At 41.8% G+C, this 21,088-nt stretch overlaps 1 protein-coding gene across 1 annotated transcript in view; it reads right to left on the reverse strand.

Annotated features, from left to right (window-relative positions):
- The window catches only part of RTF1 (RTF1 homolog, Paf1/RNA polymerase II complex component), a 497,066-nt gene that overhangs the window by 299,609 nt on the left and 176,369 nt on the right, over nucleotides 1–21,088 (reverse strand). The window contains exons 6-8 of the mRNA XM_073608860.1: nucleotides 18,238–18,349; nucleotides 8,705–8,843; nucleotides 7,790–7,967 (exon numbers count right to left, since the gene is read on the reverse strand). Coding sequence (XP_073464961.1) covers nucleotides 7,790–7,967; nucleotides 8,705–8,843; nucleotides 18,238–18,349 — 429 coding nt within the window. The remainder of the gene's footprint in view (nucleotides 1–7,789; nucleotides 7,968–8,704; nucleotides 8,844–18,237; nucleotides 18,350–21,088) is intronic.

Below are 21,088 nucleotides of genomic sequence, written 5' to 3' on the forward strand. Positions count from 1 at the left end.
GGAAGAAGATCCGACAAGACCGTTCTGGAGCACATGATAGAAATCGTTATGATGAGAGGAGGAGAGATGATAGAAATCACCATTATGATGAAAGTAGAGAACGATCAATGCATGATGGTTATTATACGGTACCTATACAGCATAGGTTTAAATGACACTGGCAGGGAAGGGGTTAAACACTAGGGGGCGATCCAGGGGTTAAGCGTGTCCTAGGGAGTGATTCTAATTGTGGGGGGATGGGTTACCACTGACATGACAGCGATCACTGCTCCCAATGACAGGAAGCAGTAGATCTGTCAAATCACTAGGGAAATGCCTTGTTTACATCTCTCCGTTCTGCCAATCCGCGGGACCCGTGGGCACGGTCACGGAGTATGCGTGCACGCCCTGCCAGCGGCACGCGCCCACAATGCCGCGTCTTAAAGGGGACGGACCTGTACGCCCATTTGCGCAGCCGTGCAATTGTGCCGACGTATATCGTCGTGCACTGGTCGGCAAGCGATTAATAAGGCTTTTTAGATTATGGTTTAGCTGCCTTTTTATTTTAATAGATTATGGTTTAGCCACATAGGTTTAACCTTCGCTCTTCTATATTCATTGTCCATTGGAATGCACTGTGTGATATATTTGTTTAATATGCTCCTAAAGCATTCCCATTTTTCTTCCATGTTCAATGTCTCTAGTATTTGGTCCCAACTGAGGTCACGTAGTAATAACCGCAGTTCAGAAAAATTGGCTCGTTTGAAATTTTGTGTTCTTGTGCTACCCTCGTGCCTCCTTTTTCTATGGTTTACGCTAAATTGCGATCATCCCTTGGTCGCTAGATCCCAAGTTGTCTCGTATTGTCACATCTGAGATCAGACTTGCATCGATCGTAATAGATCCAGAAGGGCATTCTTTCTAGTTGGGGAAGCCACCAATTGGGACATGAAGTTGTCCTGTAACACATTCATGAAATGACAGACCTTTAATGAAAGCTGTGACCACTTCCCAGTCAATATTGGGATAACTGAAGTCCCCCATTATGATGACATTTCCCTGTCTCACTGCCATTTCTAACTGTGATAGTAGGTCCAACTCCTCCTTCACTTTGGGGGGCCCTATAACATCCCCCCACTATTCATTTCCCACTTCTTCTCTTTAAGTTCTAACCACACTGATTCCGCATCCCCCCTCCCTCGTCCCATTCACAATGTTGCTCCTCTCTGCCACCCCTTACATAATTTTTTAAATATAGACACACCTCTCCCCCCTCTTCTACCTTCCCTGTCCTTCCGATACATGGAATACCCATGGATATTTGCCAGCCTATCGTGTGAGCTGTCAAACCAAGTTTCTGTTATTCCCACAAAGTCCTCCTCGTTTAAAAGCAGCTACATTTCCTCTATTTTTTAGCTAGGCTCCTAGCATTTGTGTATACACCTCTAAGTGTTGTATGAGTGCATAATTCCTCATTATGTTTCCTCAGGCTTTGTTTTTCAATCGTCCACACATTCACTCCAGGGTTATATTTTACAGCTGTATTATCACTGTTGACTCCACTATTACCCGAGGATTAGGATTTATGTCTTCTTGGGTTTTGGCCTAGAAAACATAAGCACAGCCCATATAAGTCAAGAATCACACCCACCTAGAGAACCGTTTGGTCTTCTGGATCCATCTCTTGACCTACCTTTGAGTAGTTTTTAGCCTGGAACACCAGATCTGCAGATCTGCCACAGCAGAAGGTAGGGAAATCCTGCCCTACCTTATCCATGCTGCAGGTACCCGGAGGGGATCAAACAAAGGGGGCATACCATCTAAGGGATCTTCAGGGTCTGGGTGATATAGGAATGGATCACAGCCCTGTAAAACATTCTGCACCACATGCCAAATGTGGGTGCTGAATGCAGGGACCAGTGCCTGAAGTAAACATAGGCCAGCCTCACTGCTCTAGAGTATGAGTATCGTTCCCAAGATGTACATCAAAGGTAACCAATCTGGAAAGTGTTCATGATCCCCGAGGTAATAAGCAGTTGATATAAGCAATTGGTCTCCAAACTGTGGCCCTTTCCTTGCCTTTATCTGGCCCTTTACCAGACACTATTCCGCCCACTGACATTTACACTAAAATGCAATAAAAAAATAAATAAAAAAGTAGTTCGAAAATTTAAAAAAATGTCCCTTTTGACGTCGCTTCTGCCCTGCAATTGTATGGAGCCGAGTGGGGGCCATCTTCCTCTCAGCTCCATACCTAACACGGAAGAGGATGCAATCTCCTCCGCCGCACTGTAGAGCGGTGGGAAGGGGGGTGGCCCTCTCCCGCCACCGATAAAGGTGATCTTGCGGCGAATCCGCCGCAGAGACCACTTTTATCTGAAAGCGGACCGCTCATTGAAGAAGTGGATACCGGGCTGCTGCCATAATGATATTCCACTTCAAAGTACCTCCGTATAATGAAGGCGGGCAGTTCATAAGTGGTTAAGAGACCCTAGAGAATAAAATGATGGGTGTTGCAATTTTTTTTTATATCACATGCTATCTGCGCAGTAGTTTTTTGCAATATATTACCGAATCATTTAATAAAATATAAAAAAAAAGGATGGTATGCCAAGTAAATAGATACCCAACATGTCACGCTTTAAAATTGCACATACCCATGGAATGGCAACAAACTACAGTATTTACAGTATCTCCAAAGGTGACAATTTAACCACTTTGCGCCGGGAGGGCATCCCTGGACGTCCTCCTATTTACTTCTGCAATGCGCACTCCCGCGGGCGCGCATCGGGGAAATTCTGTGCTGGCCGTGTCCCTTGGACACAGCCAGTCACAGATCGCTGTAAATGGCCAATCACATCGGTCGATTACAGCGCGATCGGAGCTTTCAATGAGTGATGATCTCATATGTAAACAAAGTGACGCCAGTGCCACCTGTCCCCACTGCCACATATCAGTGCCACATATCAGTGCCATCTGTTAACAGCGTCACGTGGCATCTGTTAACAGTGTCACGTGTCAGTGCCACCTATCAGTGCCATCTGTCATCAGTGCCACCTATCAGTGCCATCTGTCATCAGTGCCACCTATCAGTGCCATCTGTCATCAGTGCCACCTATCAGTGCCATCTGTCATCAGTGCCACCTATCAGTGCCATCTGTCATCAGTGCCACCTATCAGTGCCATCTGTCATCAGTGCCACGTATCAGTGCCATCTGTCATTAGTGCCACGTATCAGTGCCATCTGTCATCAGTGCCACGTATCAGTGCCACGTATCAGTGCCATCTGTCATCAGTGCCACGTATTAGTGCCATGTGTCATCAGTGCCACGTATTAGTGTGTCATCAGTGCCACATATTAGTGTGTCATCAGTGCCACATATTAGTGTGTCATCAGTGCCACATATTAGTGTGTCATCAGTGCCACCTATCAGTGCCATCAGTGCCACATATTAGTGCCATCTGTCATCAGTGCCACATATTAGTGCCATCTGTCATCAGTGCCACATATTAGTGCCATCTGTCATCAGTGCCACATATAAGTGCCATCTGTCATCAGTGCCACATATTAGTGCCATCTGTCAGTGTCACATGTCATCAGTGCCACGTATCAGTGCCATATCAGTGTCACGTCAGTGTCACGTGTCATTGTCCTGGTGCTCCAGGGCCTTCAAAAGTGTAATAGGTAGTCAACAAGTTAAATGTGCAATTTATGCTCCTAGAACACCTGATGGTGCTCCCTGCATGTTGGGCTTCTCTATGTGGCTAGGCTGTGAAAAAGTCCCACACATGTGGTATCGTAATACTCAGGAGTAGCAGAATGTATTTTGGGGTGTCGTTTGTGGTATACACATGCCATGTGAGAGAAATAATCTATTACAATGACAATTTTGTGGGGGGGAAACAAAATCTTTATTTTGCAAAGAATTGTGGGGAAAAAAATGACATCAAAACGCTCACCATGCATCTTACTAAATACCTTGGAATGTCTACTTTCAAAAAAGGGGTCATTTGGGGGGTATTTGTACTTTCAAGACTTGTTCGGGTCGCAAGAAATGATAGGCCGTCAGTACATCAGGTGTGATCAATTTTTTTATGATTTGCACCACAGCTTGTAGACTCTATAACTTTCACAAAGACCAAATAATAGCCACTAATTTGGGTTATTTTTACCAAAGATATGTAGTAGTATAAATTGTGGCCAAAGTTTATGAAGAAAAATTAATAATTTGCAAAATTTTATCACAGAATCTAAGAAAAATGCCTTTTTTTTTCAAAATTTTTGGTCTTTTTTCATTTATAGCGCAAAAAATAAATCCAGAGGTGATCAAATACCACCAAAAGAAAGCTCTATTTGTATGAAAGAAAAAAGGACGAAAAATTAATTTGGGTACAGTATTACATGACTGAGTAATTGTCAAAGTGTGAGAGCGCTGAAAGCTGAAAATTGGTCTGGGCAGGAGGGGGGTTTAGGTGCCCAGTTGTCAAGTGGTTAAAAGTCTTTACAGGTTACCAGTTTAAGGTTACGCAAGAGGTCTGGTGCTAGAATTATTGCTCGCGTCCAAAGAATGCTCTCCTGCATTTAAATGATATGCTTCAAGGATTATTGGGTCTGCTTCATAACAAGGGCTAGAATTTAGCGCCAAAGTGCCTGGTTGCCCCCTCAAGTGTATATACACTGCAAAACAAAGAAGGGGTCACGGGCCTTGTGAATTACCATAGTAAAATTTATTGAAAGTAAAAAAAAACAAAAAAAAAAAAAAAACACAATTGTTATATTTCACAAACACATGACACAGTTAGGCATGTTACAAAAGGCAAAAGATTCCCTGCAGGTCCACAGTATCAGCTGATATGGGCAGATCCAAAAGCATCTGAATTGAATAACGCGTTTTGAGGGAGAGCCCTCTTCATCCAAATATGGCTTCCTCAAACTTCATGTGTACACACACAGAGTTGTAAATAAGTATAAGTGAATGGAACTGTAAAATAACTATAATAAAAAAATAAAATAAAAAAAGTACTCAAGCTCTGTTTGAGCACTTGTCGCACAGCTGGAATGTGTGTTGCAACTTAGTTCAGATGTAGGAGGTATTGGTTTCACTTTACTGCCCAATTCCACCACGGAACAATGGTGTGTATGTTCCTTTATATTAAAACTAATTGAACTGAATTCAACCTGTTGTAATGCAGGGCAATTTAGTAATTGTCCATTAGTCTAGACTAGAATATCATATTAGAGAACAAGAACGCTGATATTGAGGCGCTTTAAAGAGGATGTGGTTGGGTCTCCATTAATACTGAACTCAGTCAGCCCAAGGTATATTATATATATATATATATATATATATATATATATATATATATATATATATACATATACATACACACACACACACACACACACACACACACGTGTGTGTGTGTTTATATATACACAGTATGCATATATACATTTGTACTTGAATTTTACTTACAAATATATATGTGTCTATGTACAGTATACAATTTATGTTACTACCTTCTCTTGTGAATAGATTTTAAAAATGACTGAATGGCCTGTAGTGGCCATGTCATGGGGGCAGCTAGTCTACACCAATGGGTGGATGGTCAGGATCACCTCTAAACATTCTTTTATTTATATGAATGACTCCTTTTACTAATCCTACTGGTGAGAGATAAATTTTAGAATATGGATACATCAAATATTTTTTAGAATATTTCATTGTATTTTTAGACCCCGTTTTACTTCATATTTAATTTATCCACTAGCACATGTGGGAGAATGAGATGTTTACATCTGATTTAACTTTTATCCAGGTCTTCACCTTTTTCTAAATGTTTTAAATTTGTACCACAAATCTCCCTTGGTCCAATACAGTGTATAGAGATAGCAGTTTGTTACTAGGTGGATTTCTATGACACTTCCCTGTTTGCCACTGCTAAGATCTTACAGTTTGGCTGCCAGTGTGAATAGCCTGCCAGGTATGAAGCAACTGAATTTGATGTTGCTAGTAAAGCTTGGAATGCAAACATGCCCTCTCTTCCAGGTTACCTGATATTAGACCAACACTTCTGGTTTCAGATAGATCATTTGGCCTGTGCTCCAAACAGTGAGGGCCTTTTTATAATACATTTTACAAATCGGAACTTCCCTGGCCAATTCCATTCCCCTTTTTTATACAGATTAACAAGTGTGTGTGTGTGTGTGTGTGTGTGTGTGTGTGTGTGTGTGTGTGTGTGTTTGGAAGGTATGGTGTATTCATTTATATCTCAAATTTTATTTAATATCACCATTTATCTTGGCACTGGGTGAAAATAGGACATGTTAACCACTTGCCGCCCACCACCGTAAAATGACGGAGGGGCGGTGCGGCTCTCGTTCTGGGACGATGTCATGCCAGGATGGGAAGTCCAATCACAGCCGGTCACATGTAAACATGGAAATGCCGGTAATCCGCTCTCATCGCCTCACACTGAGAGCCAATCAGCAGCATCCCCTTGCAGGGGACATCGAGACATGCAATCAGGGCACTGATCTTCAGTACCCTGATTACAATAAAGTGGCACCAATCAGTGCCCACCAGTGATGCCATCAGTGCTGCCTATCAGTGCCCATAAGTGTGGCATATTAGTGCCTCCTCATCAGTGCCACCTAATCAGTGCCGATAAGTACCGCCTCATCAGTGCACATCAGTAAAGGAGAAAAATTACTTTTTTTTTAACAAAATTTACTGACAAACTAAGCAAAACTTTTGTAAAACAATATAAAAAAAAAACAGTCATTAAATACCACCAAAAGAAAGCTCTATTTGTGTGAAGAAAATGATTAAAAAAATGTCACATTGTTACAGTTTAGCATGTCAGTGCAATCGTCAAAGTGTGACAGCGCTGAAAGCTGAAAATTGGCCTGGGCAGGAAGGGGGTGAAAGTACCCTGTAGGCAGGTGGTTAAGCATTGTCGTTGTGTTGGCATACTATTTTGTTCCATGTGACATGTGGTTCATGTGACCTCACATCTGTCATGCAAAGGACACTTTAAAAATGTTTTAATCATTATTATTTTATTATTTATTTATTTTTATCTCAAGACTTTTTGAAATCACTTTTATTGCCATCACAAGGGATGAAGAACAGCCCTTGTGATAGTACAGGCAAGGACAGGTTCTCTTACTGAGACACCTGCCCTTAAAACCAGGATCAGTTTGCTCAGATGCTTTTACAAGCCAGCAATAGCGCGTTTAAATCTGAGCGAAACCGGAAGGGACAAATCCTCATTGCTGCTGGTTTTAGACCATAGAGATGTTCTATGAGGCTACAGTCCTCAGTCATCTCTACGGTAATCTGGCGACCTCCGGTCCTCGGTCATCTCTATGGTAAGCCAGCGCAACCGCCAGCTTCAGTCCGGGGCTCTCAGCATCAGGGACTTACCGATCCCCACCAGCTACCATGCCCTCAGCATGTTAACTTGTAAACACAGGGTCACATATACAGTGCGCAGCTGCTTGGGGTCAATAAGGCGCCAAGGGGTTAAATTACTGACATACAAACACATACTAGGGCCAATATGGACAGAAGCCAATTAACCTATCAGTATGTCTTTGGGGAGAAACCTACACAGACACAAGCAGAACATGCAAACTCCAAGCAGGTAGCATCATGGTTGGGATTTGAACAGACAACCTCAGTGATACTGGGCTGAAGTGCTAACTACTTCGCTGCCCATGGTTTGTAAAATAGTTGTACTATATCTACATAAAGTTCCAGAAGATGGAAGAACTGTAGTGTTCATCTGGGTCATGTGTACTTACCCTGTATACAGGTTTGCTGTTATGGTTACCAATTCCTATCCTTACAAAGCAACCAGACACGGTCTTAGCAAAGAATGGCATGTGACACCATCGCTCCAGCTTATGTCGCGATAACCTGACTTTATTAAGTTCTTCAGGCAAAGAAACAGGCAAAGACTTTGGCTGAACTTCTTCTTTTCTGGAGAAATAAAACATACAGAAACAAACTTTAAAAATAAAGTGAAGACGACTAAGACTATAGTACCCACTACTGGACTTAATCCAAAAGACACACACACCCCACAAAAAGAATAAATTTTGTCAATTTCTGTTTTGCATACTTTTTAAAAAAAAAATAGTAATTATTATTGAAAGAGAAAATGTGTACATTCGAACTCTCGAGTTGATGTAGCCTAAAGCCAGCCATAAGTGGTTCGAAATTCAGGTGGTCCAGCAGGGACTTCTGTACAACAGTTCCATCAGATTTTTGCCACTCAATCAGTGCTGCAGGCTAAAGCTGGTAGTGCTCATTGGTGTAATCTCCCCCCCCCCCCCCCCCGCTGTCAAAATACAATAGCTCAGTGGGAGGAATTTGGAAGCAGTGTGTGATCGAGAAATAAAGTCAGTGTTTTCCGTTCAACCCACTGGTTGAATGAAAAAAAAATAAATAAATAAAATAAATAAATATATATATAATTCATGTGAAGGCTGCCTTAATCTCCCCGACTGCCTAATTTTAAAATGCCTTGCTGTGCAGCCAACTTGACAAATCTCCTCCTAAATGTTTTCTTCATCTGCTAAGCTTTGCTGTTCTGGTTGCACACAGTATACCATTGACAGTACTCAATTGTTTGACACACTATACAAAAATTCATTGTTATCTTGACATGTAAAAAAAATGCTAATAAATAATACTAAGAAAAAAAATCTACTTACTCCTCCTCTTCATCAGATGAGGAAGATGATCTGGACGAATGATCACTCTTCTCACTAGACTTTTCATCTTCCTCTTCCTCCTCGTCATCAGAATATACTTCACTGGTCTTTAATGGCTGCTTCCGTGCTATTAGTTCAGCTATATAGACATTTAAAGAATATCTTAAAAAATACATTTAAATATAATTTCCACATCATAACTGATATCAAAGTCATCAATGTGCATAACAAAACAGACACAAATGTTGTATACAAATATATTACAAACTCAAATACATTCAGGGCCATATTGAACAGGAACGTAGGCCTCATTTTCCTGTGTATGCCCCTGCAGTGGGATTTCTCTTAATGAGCTGAAAATCACATGGGCACGCACAAAAAAGTAGTTGCATGCAGTACTTTTGAAAAACACGCTGCACCAAATCATATAGTACAATGCGATCTGGTGCCCACAAACACTGTATTTGAAATCTGCGCTTGGGGTGCCAGTACATTGTTAAAGGCACCCCAAACGCAGATTTTAAATACAGCATAACACAAAAGCAGTGCGCTTTGAATGCAGGAGCATTACTTTCCTGCACTGTGTTTTGATGTGAACTGGCCCTCATTGTGAAAATAAACACCAAAACATGTACAAGTAAAGAACTTAAATAGTGTCCTAGTAAAGTAACAATCCTTCAACTACATTACTCCTCAACTCAGAGGACAAACCCCCCTTTGCATAATAACACAGGGCGGGGTAAACTACATTCAGTAACAGACATACAGGTGTATTCAAATTTCTTATCAGTAGACGGTCCTATTAGCAGGGAAAGCTGTTGGAGGAATTACCCCCTCCCTCCTCACAGCTAATCTATATACACATATACATCCCATAATACTTTTTCCCAAGGCAGAAAAACACAATAGAACAATGGTATACAGGCACTTAACACATAGCAACCCCCACCCCACCTCAAACGATCTAGCAATATCTGAAGAACGGTGGACTTTATCTTCACATATACCTGAGGGATATTGATCAGAAATATTATTGTCCCAAGTGAATGAGCACCCTCATTCCTTCAGCACAAATTGCACATATAAAACACTGGACAACAGTGTGAAAAGGAAATGCTGAGTTCAGTGTGGTTGTATGGTGAGTTGGGTTAAACAGACCCAACAAGGGTTCTCGGTCACCCTGTGCCCCTAATAGGCACAGGGTCACTTACACATATAAAAGGGGCTGGACTTTACTAAGGCCTATGATGAAAAAGGTACACCATTCCTACTGTGAAACACAGAGGTGGATCGCTGATGTTTTGGGGATGTGTGAGCTACAAAGGCACAGGCAATTGTCAAAATTGATGGCAAGATGAATGCAGTATGTTATCAAAAAATACTAGAGGAACATTTGCATTCATCAGCCTGGAAGCTGCGCATGGGACATAATTTTGACATTCCAACATGACAATGATCCAAAACACAAGACCAAGTCAACCTGGCATTGGCTACAGTAGAATAAAGTGAAGGTTCTGGCATGGCCATCATAGTCTTTTTTTTTTTTTTTTTTTTAAGTTTAGAAAACGACAAATTATATCCTATAAAAAAAAAAAAAAAACAAAAACAAAAAAAAACAAAAAAAAAAAACACACAACTCTAAACAAAAGCAAAACCCATATCCTCCACTATTCAAATATATCATTATAAACGTGATGCAAATCAACAAACTGTTTATGGGTCTAGAAGACACTTTGCATCCCAGGGGGGAAAAAAAAAAAAAAAGGGGGGATTTGAAAATAAATCTGACTCCCTGGAGGGCCTTTATTTAGATTTTAGGGCTAATCTGTAGAGGGGCCAAATTCTCTGCTTCCCGGGTGCTCCCCAGAAACAGCGGCCCTATGCTCCACACCCTGAAACAAGGAGTATGTTTGGGGCCACTCTATGGATGGAAGCTCTGGCAGATCCAGGGCCACTGACACCACCGGAATATCAGATGGACCACAAATAACTAACCCACTTGCCATCTTTCCAGATCTGTAGTTGGAATGGAAAGTTTCAACGGTAATTAATATTGCGATCTTGTAACAGTAAAAGTAGGGGCTTTAGAGCCTCCCTTTTCTCTAGGGTGAAATGACATAGATCTGACGACAAATGTATAGTGGCTCCCTTAAAGTTCATAGGGCCTTTTGCTCTGGCTTGCCTCAGGATGTCCTCTTTTACACGAAAACAAAAATGTTTTCGACAGATAAGAAGACTGAGAAAATATATAGGTTGCGCTATCAATCATATATAAAAAAAACACAAAAAATTATTCATCCACAAATATGACATCAATGTGAAAATAAATGATTTCAGTCCAAGTGATGTGAAAGTAACTCTTCATAACGATCTTCACCACCCACCAAAGTGATTTAGCTATTGTTACCTCCACGAACAGCTGAAAAGCTTGCATACCAGCTCCAGTTGATCCCTCATTACAAGGGATTGTGAACGCTTATGGCTTTAGCACAGCTAAGGCCTTTCTCCAGGTCCAGATGGTCTCCCAAAAGATTCACCCCTTGTTGCTGTATAGGATGCCATAAGCGCTATGGATCCCTTGCAATGAGGGATCAGCTGGAGCTAGTAAGCGAGCCTTTCAGCTGTTGGTAGAGGCATCCATATCTAAATCACTTTGGTTGTGGATGGTGAAGATTGTTATGAAGAGTTACTTTCACATCACTTGTGGACTGAATTTATTTATTTTCACACAGATGGCATATTTGTGGATTGTTTGAATCTTTTTTTGTGTTTTATCTATGACTGAATAGCACAACCTATATGTTTACTTACTATGCATGCGTCTAAAATGAGGTTTGCTGCTTGTACCTTTCTTAGAATTTCAGAGCAGTTTTTTCACTTTTTTATTTAGAGAATATCTCTTGGTTCAGCTGGGTCTGAACTTTGCAGCCCTAGAGCCCAATGGACCCCATCAAATTCCAAATTAACCGGCTCTGTTGTCCCCAATAGAGAAATAAAACTGTCTCTAACCATTGCTTAGCGATCCTCTATACCCGTCGCCTATGGCAACCCTCAAATCCGGATTGTATTCCGTAGATTGCGGTCATCTAGATCCTCAAGAGGCGTGTACAATGCAATGTATATGTGATTCCTGTGTATCCATTTGTTGGTCATGGGCATATACTGCATCAGACAGGCCTGTAACGGATTCCTCCAGTTCAGATGTTTTAGCACGGGTTGCTTGTAGCTCTGCCTTAATAGACTGGATATCCGTGTGATATCCCTGCTCAAGGCGCTGTACAAATGCCTCCATCTCACTCCGTGTCGGCAAGGCTCGTAGAAAGTCTCATAAATCCCCCTCATCAGAATTATAACTTAACTAGGGAGTGTATAGGCAAAGGTGGAGGAGTAGGTAGAGGGAGAGATGAGGGACAGAGCTGTGGAGCTGCCGTTCTTGTGGAGCACTTGATGGGGATGCCAGGCTTCGGATTGGAGAGAGAGCGGGATCGCACTCAGGCAGCTCCTGTGTCATGTCCCGTTGCCATCTTAGCTGAGGCGCTGGAGGAACCGCCAACAGGAAAGAAGCCAGAGATGCCTCCCTACAGGGACACAGGAGTCACGCCAGATGGATGGCTTGATGCACCATGTCCCCTTCTGCCCATGAGAGCCGGTGATTGCTGGGTGAGAACTGGAGTTAGTACTTGGGTGCACTGGAGCTGGAAAGAGCCGGTAATAGACTGGAGTGCAAGCTGGACTGGGACTGAGAGCTGGATAAGGGCTGGAGAGCTGGGAGAAGTCCGAGAGTCTGCTACCAAAGGCCCATCAGCTTTGCAACTTGCGAACCGGACTAAGACTGGGAACCGGATAAGGGCCGGGGAGCTGCAAGAAGCCAAGGGTCAGCTACCGAACAGTCATCTTCGCAACTTGTGGCTGGATAATCTCCCTGGGTCTCTGCTGGAACACAGCACGCAGCTTCCTCCATGTGCAGTCCAAGCCCCCTTACTGAATAGGTGACACACATTTTTACAGGTTACCAGTTTAGAATTACGGAGGTGGCCTAGTGCTAGGAACACTACTCTCGCTCCAACGATCGCCGCAATACCTCACGTTATGGTTTGAATGCCGTTTATATATGCAGGCGTGACCTACGTATTCGTTTGTTTCTGCGTGTGAGCAAGGGGACAGGGGTGCATTAATAATTTATTTTTTTAGAGTTTATTTTATTTTTACACTTTTCCTTTAATTTTTTTGATCACTTTTAATCCTATTGCAAGAATTTTATTAGGAATAGGGCATGACAGGTCCTCTTTATGGAGAGATCTGGGTTCTATAAGTCCCCATATCTCTCCTCTATGCTGGAAAGACAGAGATAATAAAACAAAACAAAAACACAAAAAAAAACAAACACAAACTACCTCTGTCCTCCCGTCTGTAAAGGCATCAGTGTCATGTTTTTTGGACATTTGAATAAAGCTCATTTGTGTCTTCTGTGGGAGTACGGTCATCCTATTCTTCTATTCAATAAAAAAGAAAGAAGGACGGCGCCCTCTAAGTGCAGCATGTATGTTAAAAATATTTATTACAATAGATAAAAACACTCACATTTGAGTTGCTAAAAACCAGCATGTAAAGTAGTTTCATCCACGTGCTCTCGGGGGAAATGGGTGTCACGGGCCAGTGGGGAGGTTCCTGGGATGCGAGTCCTGTGACTTGGGTCCTGGTAGCTGTTCCAGTGGTGCCGAGGGTCCTCAGAGCCTCCGGGCGGCCAGGATGTCGGTCATGGATCCTCCGTGGAGCGCCGTGCTGACCTGCATCTTCACTTCCGGGAGCGGGGTGAGGCAGGCGGTGCACGCAGATGAAACTACTTTACATGCTAGTTTTTAGCAACTCAAATGTGAGTGTTTTTATCTATCGCGCACCGCCCGCCTCACCCCGCTCCCGGAAGTGAAGATGCAGGTCAGCACGGCGCTCCACGGAGGATCCACGACAGACATCCTGGCTGCCCGGAGGCTCCCTCGGCACTACTGGAAAGGCTACCAGGACCCAAGTCACAGGACTCACATCCCAGGAACCCCCCCACTGGTCCGTGACACCCACATCCCCCGAGAGCATGCGGATGAAACTACTTTACATGCTGGTTTTTAGCAACTCAAATGTGAGTGTTTTTATCTGTTGTAATAAATATTTTTAACATACATGCTGCACTTAGGGGGGGCCGTCCTTCTTTCTTTTTTATTGTTCCAGAGCTTCTTCTAGCTTTTTAAACTGGCTGCCTTCCATTTATTCAGCATCATTTTATCCTTACATGGACTAACACCTGAACTTGTTGTGAAATATTAACTACCACCACCAAGTTCCCCCTCTCAGGAACCCCCAACCAACCCCCTTCCCCCCACCATTTTTAGTTATATGTACTCGGTTACCTCCATTGTGCGCCATATTAACCCCCTTGATCAATTCTTCTATTCATCATATGGTATAAACACATTGTGGCACATGGTCAACCAACTCAAAGTTAATAAGCTGCTGAAAGCTATGCAAGTTAAACCTATGTTTATCACTGCTACACATTGCTGCACACCGGTCCTTAACCACTTGCCGACCGCCGCACGCCGATGTACGTCCTAAGTTTGGCGGCGGATATCATTGTTATGGCAGCAGCTAGCTGCCATAACCCCGGTATACCCATTTTCATGCGGCGGTCAGCTTTCAGATAAAAGTGGTCTCTGCGGCAGATTCGCCACGAGTTCACTTTTAATCGGTGGCAGGAGAGGGCCCCCCCCCTCCGCTTACCGGAGCCGTCGTAGCGGCGGAGGCGATCGCGTCTGTCCCCTTGTTGTGCCTGGAGACGAGTGAGGGGAAGATGGCGCCCACTCGTCTCCATGACACTGCAGGGCGGAAGCGACGTCAAAACGTCACTTTCACCCATACGACTTAAAGGCACATTTTTTTAAATGTCATTTTTTTTAATTACTTTTTTTTTTTTTTATTATTGCATTTTAGTGTAAATATGAGATCTGAGGTCTTTTTGACCCCAGATCTCATATTTAAGAGGTCCTGTCATGCTTTTTTACATGTTTACATTCCTTGTAATAGGAATAAAAGTGACAATTTTTTTAACAGTGTAAAAATAAATAAAATCATGTAAAATAAATAAGAAAAAAAAAATAAAACCCCCCGTCCCGACGAGCTCGCGCGCAGAAGCGAACACATATGTGAGTAGCGCCTGCATATGAAAAACGGTGGTCAAACCACACATGTGAGGTATCGCAGCAATCGTTAGAGCGAGAGCAATAATTCTAGCCTTAGACCTTCTCTGTAACGCAAAACATGCAACCTGTGGAATTTTTTAAACGTCGCCTATGGAGATTTTTGTGGGTAAAAGTTTGACGCCATTCCACGAGCGGCACAAATTTGAAGCCTAAAATGTTTGGTGTCAATTTACTCGGCGTAGCATTATCTGTCACAATATAAAAAAAAATTGGGCTAACTTTACTGTTGTCTTATTTTTTTATTCAAAAAAGTGAATTTTTTCCCCAAAAAAAAGCGCGCTTGTAAGACCGCTGCGCAAATACGGTGTGAAAAAAAGTATTGCAATGACCATTTTATTCTCTAGGGTGTTAGAAAAAAAAACAATATATAATGTTTGGGGGTTCTAAGTAATTTTCTAGCAAAAAAAAACCTGTTTTAAACATGTAAACACCTAAATTCCAAAACGAGGCTAGTCCTTAAGTGGTTAATAAGAAGACGGATGTGGGAACCCCTGGCCTGTTTTTGGTCATTGACCTAAAAGAATGGATCTACTCAAATGAGAATGACAGACAAAAAGCATTTGAGCACATGAAAACCTATTATCTCAGTACCATTTTACTTAACTTAATATTTTCCAGTTTTTAAAAACAGCTTTAAAAGCATGCCCCTAGCTGTGAATAGGAACATCGAGTAACATACTCTCTGTAAAGGGCACTGTAATATGGAGCATTATTTTACAGATAGTGGGAAACAACTGGCTGAAGTCATGAATGTGATCCTGCACCAAAGGTGAAAGTATGAACCATAATGCTTTAAGTTGAACTGAATTGATGAAAATAGGAAGCAACTAACTTCTCGGAATATTCCAGTCTGCATATCATTTGTCAGCTTTTTCTGGCATGTTCACAAGTATAACATTAGCAAGTTAAACCAAGTAGCCCAAGCATGTTGAACTGGATATTCAAAACATACAGAAATTAATTCAACAAAATTACGGAGCAGTATTACAACACATGAAAAGAAGGTTGCGAGTTAGTTCAGGTAAGATGAATACAAATTTAATTGATAATTGTTCAAGTTTCTAAGCAGGAAAAACCTGGCATATCCAAATACCAACAGAACATTGGCTCAAGAAGAAGCAAAATGTTTTTTTTTTAAACCCCAAAGGCAACATCAAATACACATTCTAAAACCCATCATAAACAGGATTTTCCATAAACTGTTTGAAAGGTGCCCATGTAGATGAAAAAAGTTGACATATGCTTAGATCACCTTTGTCTAAAAATCAGGGGGTCTTCAAATCTTCTAAACAAAGAGCCGGTTTGCCATCCTTCAGACTATAGGGTGGTCGGACTGACAGACCAGTGGGACTAAGAAATGCCCCAGAGTCAGTGGGAGTAAATGCCTCTCACGTGGCAGTAGAGATGCAAGCTTCTGGATAAAATGAGAATCATTTTTGGCTTAGAATAAAGATCACGATTCTCGGTGTAACATCATCTTTCACATTATGCAAAAAAAAAAAAAAAAATGGGCTAACTTTTGTTTAGTTTTTTTTAAAATTCACTGAAGTGTATTTTTTCCAAAAAAACTGCATTTGAAAAAGACCGCTGAACAAATATAGTGTGACATAAAATATTGCAATGCCCGCCATTTTATTCTTTAGGGTTCTGCTAATAAAATTCCATATGTTTGGGGGTTCGAAATAATTTTCTAGCAAAAAATACTGATTTTAACTTGTAAGCAACAAGTGTCAGAAAAAGGCTTAGTCCAAGTGGTTAAACTGACCTCATTTGGAGTCCGAAGTTCATCACTTTGATCTAAAAGAACCAAATGATATGTTTCTTCTCATCTCTCAGCACTGAGCAATGTTGTGATAAACTTTGCCGTTTTTTTTTTTTTTGACAGCTCTGAGCAGAAAAAGGCTCTGCACTGATTATATGAATCGTGGAAATGTAGGGGGGGGTTGATTCGAGATTTCAATTTTTTAATGATTAATTTGCAGCTCTACTTGGCAGCCAGGAAGAGTAAAAAAAATATAAAAAAGGGTTGTAAACCCGCAATGTCGGCCGGGCACCCGTGATTGCCCGTTAACCGGGCCGGACCGTGGATCTGTGTGTAAACACACAGATCCACGTCCTGTCAGTTGAGAGGAGACCGATCTGTGTTCCCAGTACAGTGGAACACTGATCGGTCTCCTCCCCTTGTACGTCCCCGCCCCCTACAGTTAGAATCATTCCCTAGGAAACATAATTAACCCCTTGTGTCCCCCTAGTGGTTAACCCCTTCCCTGCCTGTCACATTTACACAGTAATCAATGCGATTTTATCGCATTGATCGCTGTATAAATGTGAATGGTCCCAAAAATGTGTCAAAAGTGTCCGATGTGTCCGCCATAATGTCAGTGTCACGAAAAAAAAATCGCGATCGCCGCTATTACTAGTAAAAAAAATAAATAAATAAATAATTTTTTAAAAAAATGCCATAAATCTATCCCGTATTTTGTAGATGCTATAACTTTTGCGCAAACCAATCAATATACGCTTATTGCGATTTACGTATCGGCCGAAACTGAGGAAAACTTTTTTTTTTTTTTTTTAAATGGGATAATTATTATAGCAAAAAGTAAAAAATAGTGTTTTTTTTTTTTCAAAATTGTCGCTCTTCTTTCGTTTATAGCGCAAAAAATAAAAACCGCAGAGGTGATCAAATACCACCAAAAGAAAGCTCTATTTGTGGGGAAAAAAGGACGTCAATTTTTTTTGGGTACAATGTCGCACGACCGCACAATTTTCGCTTAAAGTGCGACAGCGCTGAAAACTAAAAATTGGCCTGGGAAGGAAGGGGGTGAAAATGCCCTGTATTGAACTGGTTAAGAAAAAAAAAAATGAGGGTTTACAAGCACTTTAATTGTGCCCCACCGTTCAGAGATGAAATAGTTCCCTGCTGGTGTCAGTGGAGGGAATCGTGCCATGTTTGCATCAGTGGGAGGAATAGTGTTCCATCATTTATATCAGTTGGAAGAATAATGTTCCTGGGTGTCAGTAGGAGGAATAATGCCCCATTGTGGGTGTCAGTGGAATGAATGGTGCCTCCTTACTGATATCAGTAGGAGCAATAGTGCCCCAAGGGCCATATAAATGCAAGCAAAGGGCTGCATCTGGCCCGCAGGCCAGAGTTTTAAGACCACTGGTCTAAATCAAAATAATGGGAAAAAAACCCCAGAGAAACTGGAAGGGAATTATGGCTTTTAAAACAAATATTTATTCTTGAAAATATACAAATATATAAAACTTTTACTATACCAGTCTTGTTCTTCCTCTTCTCTCTCTCTGCTCGTAACTCTTCCATTGCCTGGGATTTCTTGTCTAATTTTTCATCTCTCTTCGACCGTCTCTCTTTGTTATGTGATGTGACCTAGAAAAAAAAAAAAAAAGTAGAAAATGTCAGCATACTTTTCCCAAGTTAATGTTCACTCAACTTTCCAAATGAAGTGCTACAGTAATGTATAGAATTAAATACACACCATGCATTTTTTTTTTTTTTTTTTTTTTTACAAGCTATATTTGAAAAACCTCAAATCATTAATAATGGGCAATTAACGCAGCAAAAAAACAGGCAAGTGTTTCTTGTGTTCAAAAATATTAGCTTTAACTGCAAGTGTGATTAAAGATCAAATGTTTGCCAATTAAATTACATCGGGTGACCTATGTCCTGTATGCCATATTATGAAATTTACAGGCAAGTCAAAATTCCTCATATTTATTGTACAGTACAGGACACAGGCTGAGTATTCATAGACTCTGGAACATCCCCAAGCAAGGAATAAAGATGGGCAACAATTATGCAAGCTGAACTGTGCCAATAAACTAAACAAGGATTAAAAAGACCCAACTACACTGCGATGCCACAAGAACTTTGCGACCGAAAATTCAAGTTAGACTTACCGGTAACTTGTTTTCCAGAAGTTTCAGGACAGCACCTGAGAGATCGTGACTCCTCCTACTGGACCACAGGAAACACCTCCTTCCTCCAGATCTTTAAAGGGAGGCACCTCCTTACCACACATCAGTTGTAGAAGAGAACCACCATTCCCGGCTGGAACACAAACACATATGTTAGTCACAGCAAAGAATATAAAAACTAACAGGGTGGGTCATTGCTGTCCTAAAAGACTTCTGAAAAACAAGTTACCGGTAGGTCTAACTTGAATTTTCCCAAAGCGTCTTTCAGGACAGCACCTGAGAGGATAACAGACTTACCCCATTGGGGCGGGACAACAGGCTGCAGGATCTTCCTGCCAAATGCCTGATCATTGGCAGATGTAAGGTCCAGCCTGTAATGTCGCACAAAGGTGCGAAAACTTGACCACGTTGCTGCCTTGCAATTTTTTTCAAGGGTGGCACCAGCTCTTCCTGTCCAAGTGGCTGCAAGTGCTCTGGTTGAGGCTGCGCGGATTCCAGCTGGCAGCATGCGAGTATGGCCATTGATCATTTAGAAGCCTGGCAACCCTTCTTGCTGCCTGAAAAAAGGACACATAACGAATCTGAATGTCTAAAGTCCTTTGTTAGTTCTAGGTAATTTAAGAAAGTTCTATTGACATCCAACATATGAAAAAAATAAAAAGTCCTCCCCCAATGGGTTAGCACAGAAGGTTGGGTGCACAATGTTTTGTGAACGATTATGTATTGAGGCTACCTTAGGTAAGAATTGTGGGTCTGTCCTAAGGATAAATCTCTGGAAACATAGGTAAAGGTTCCCTTAATTGACAGAGCTGATCCTGCGTGCTGAAGTAATGGCGATCAGGAACACAGATTGAAGAATGAGGCTTTTGAGTGACGTTTCTTCCAGAGGTTCAATTGGACTCCTTGCTAGGGATTGCAGGACTACTGATAAGTCCCATTTAGGAAAATTTTTGATTGGAGCTGGAGGAAAAAAGGTGAGGAACCCCTGTCTCTTAGGATCACCCAAGAGATTATATCTCCCCCCCATAGAGGAAAGCACAAAAACTGATGTGTGTTAGGGAGTTGTCTCCCTTTAAAGATCTGGAGGAAAGAGGCTTTTCCTGTGGTCTGGTGGGAGGAGTCACAATCTCTCAGGTGCTGTCCTGAAAGACGCTTTTGGAAAAAACTGTATTCACAGATTAGGTGCCCACTGGGTAGAACTTTGAAAAATCTGGTACAGAGGCCTAGGCCCAGAAAGCCCAGAAAACCTCCACCGCTGTGGTGGAACAGGCACATAAAAGCACAGGAGGAGATTTGTGGTTGAGGGTGTAAATTAGAGAGACCAGATTTTTTTATCCACTAAGTGATAGTGGACTTGGAAGCAGTGTGTTCCTTTGAGGTCCTGAGGACAATGCAAATAGGGAATCTTTCTGATGGAGGCTCTTGCTTTGAGGTAGACTCCAAGGGCTCCAAGTCCAGGCAAAGAATTCCTTTTGTGGAGCAGGGCATAAAGATGGCAGGACAATGTTCTTGTTGAGGCTGAAGACCGATATGACCTTAGGAAGAAAGGATGGTAATGGGTATAAGACTAGCATATCATTGTGAACGATGAACAGCTCCTTAAGAGAGAGATACCAACTCAGAGAAGGCTAATTGAGGTGATAGCAACCAAAAAGGCAACTCTGCAGGAGAGGCCATCCAAAGAAATATCCCCATTAAAAGAGTGGTTTCTGCAGAGAGAACCAAGTTGAGATTCCAAGGAAGATAAAGGCTGTTACAAGGAGGGCAAAGCCACAGGTTTTTAAAATGAATGTACAAGGCTGAAAGCTGACCTTCATGAGTGCATTAAAGGCCAAAATTTGGTCAAGACCTGGTGGTAGGAAGGACAGAATACAAGGTACAGAGTAATCTATGGGACTGAATCATCTGTGTTCACATAAGGCAAAATAGGATTCTTGTACTGAACGTAAAATCAATTTCTCTGAGTTCATTGACGGACACAGCGCTCCATATTCAGAACCATAGGGTTATATCGCCCCCTACAGGTGTTGGACACTAGGCAAAAAAAAAAAAATTTGGCTATGCCTATGGGCAGTACTATGTGGTATACAGCCCCCTCTCTGCTATAGGCCTTCAATTTAGTAACAAGCAGTGTCAGAAGTATTAAAAACACCATAGAGAAGTGAGTGTTGTGTCCGTCAATGAACTCAGA

The sequence above is a fragment of the Aquarana catesbeiana genome, linkage group LG13 (genome assembly GCF_042186555.1).
Source record: "Aquarana catesbeiana isolate 2022-GZ linkage group LG13, ASM4218655v1, whole genome shotgun sequence".
In the NCBI taxonomy this organism is placed as follows: Eukaryota; Metazoa; Chordata; class Amphibia; order Anura; family Ranidae; genus Aquarana; species Aquarana catesbeiana.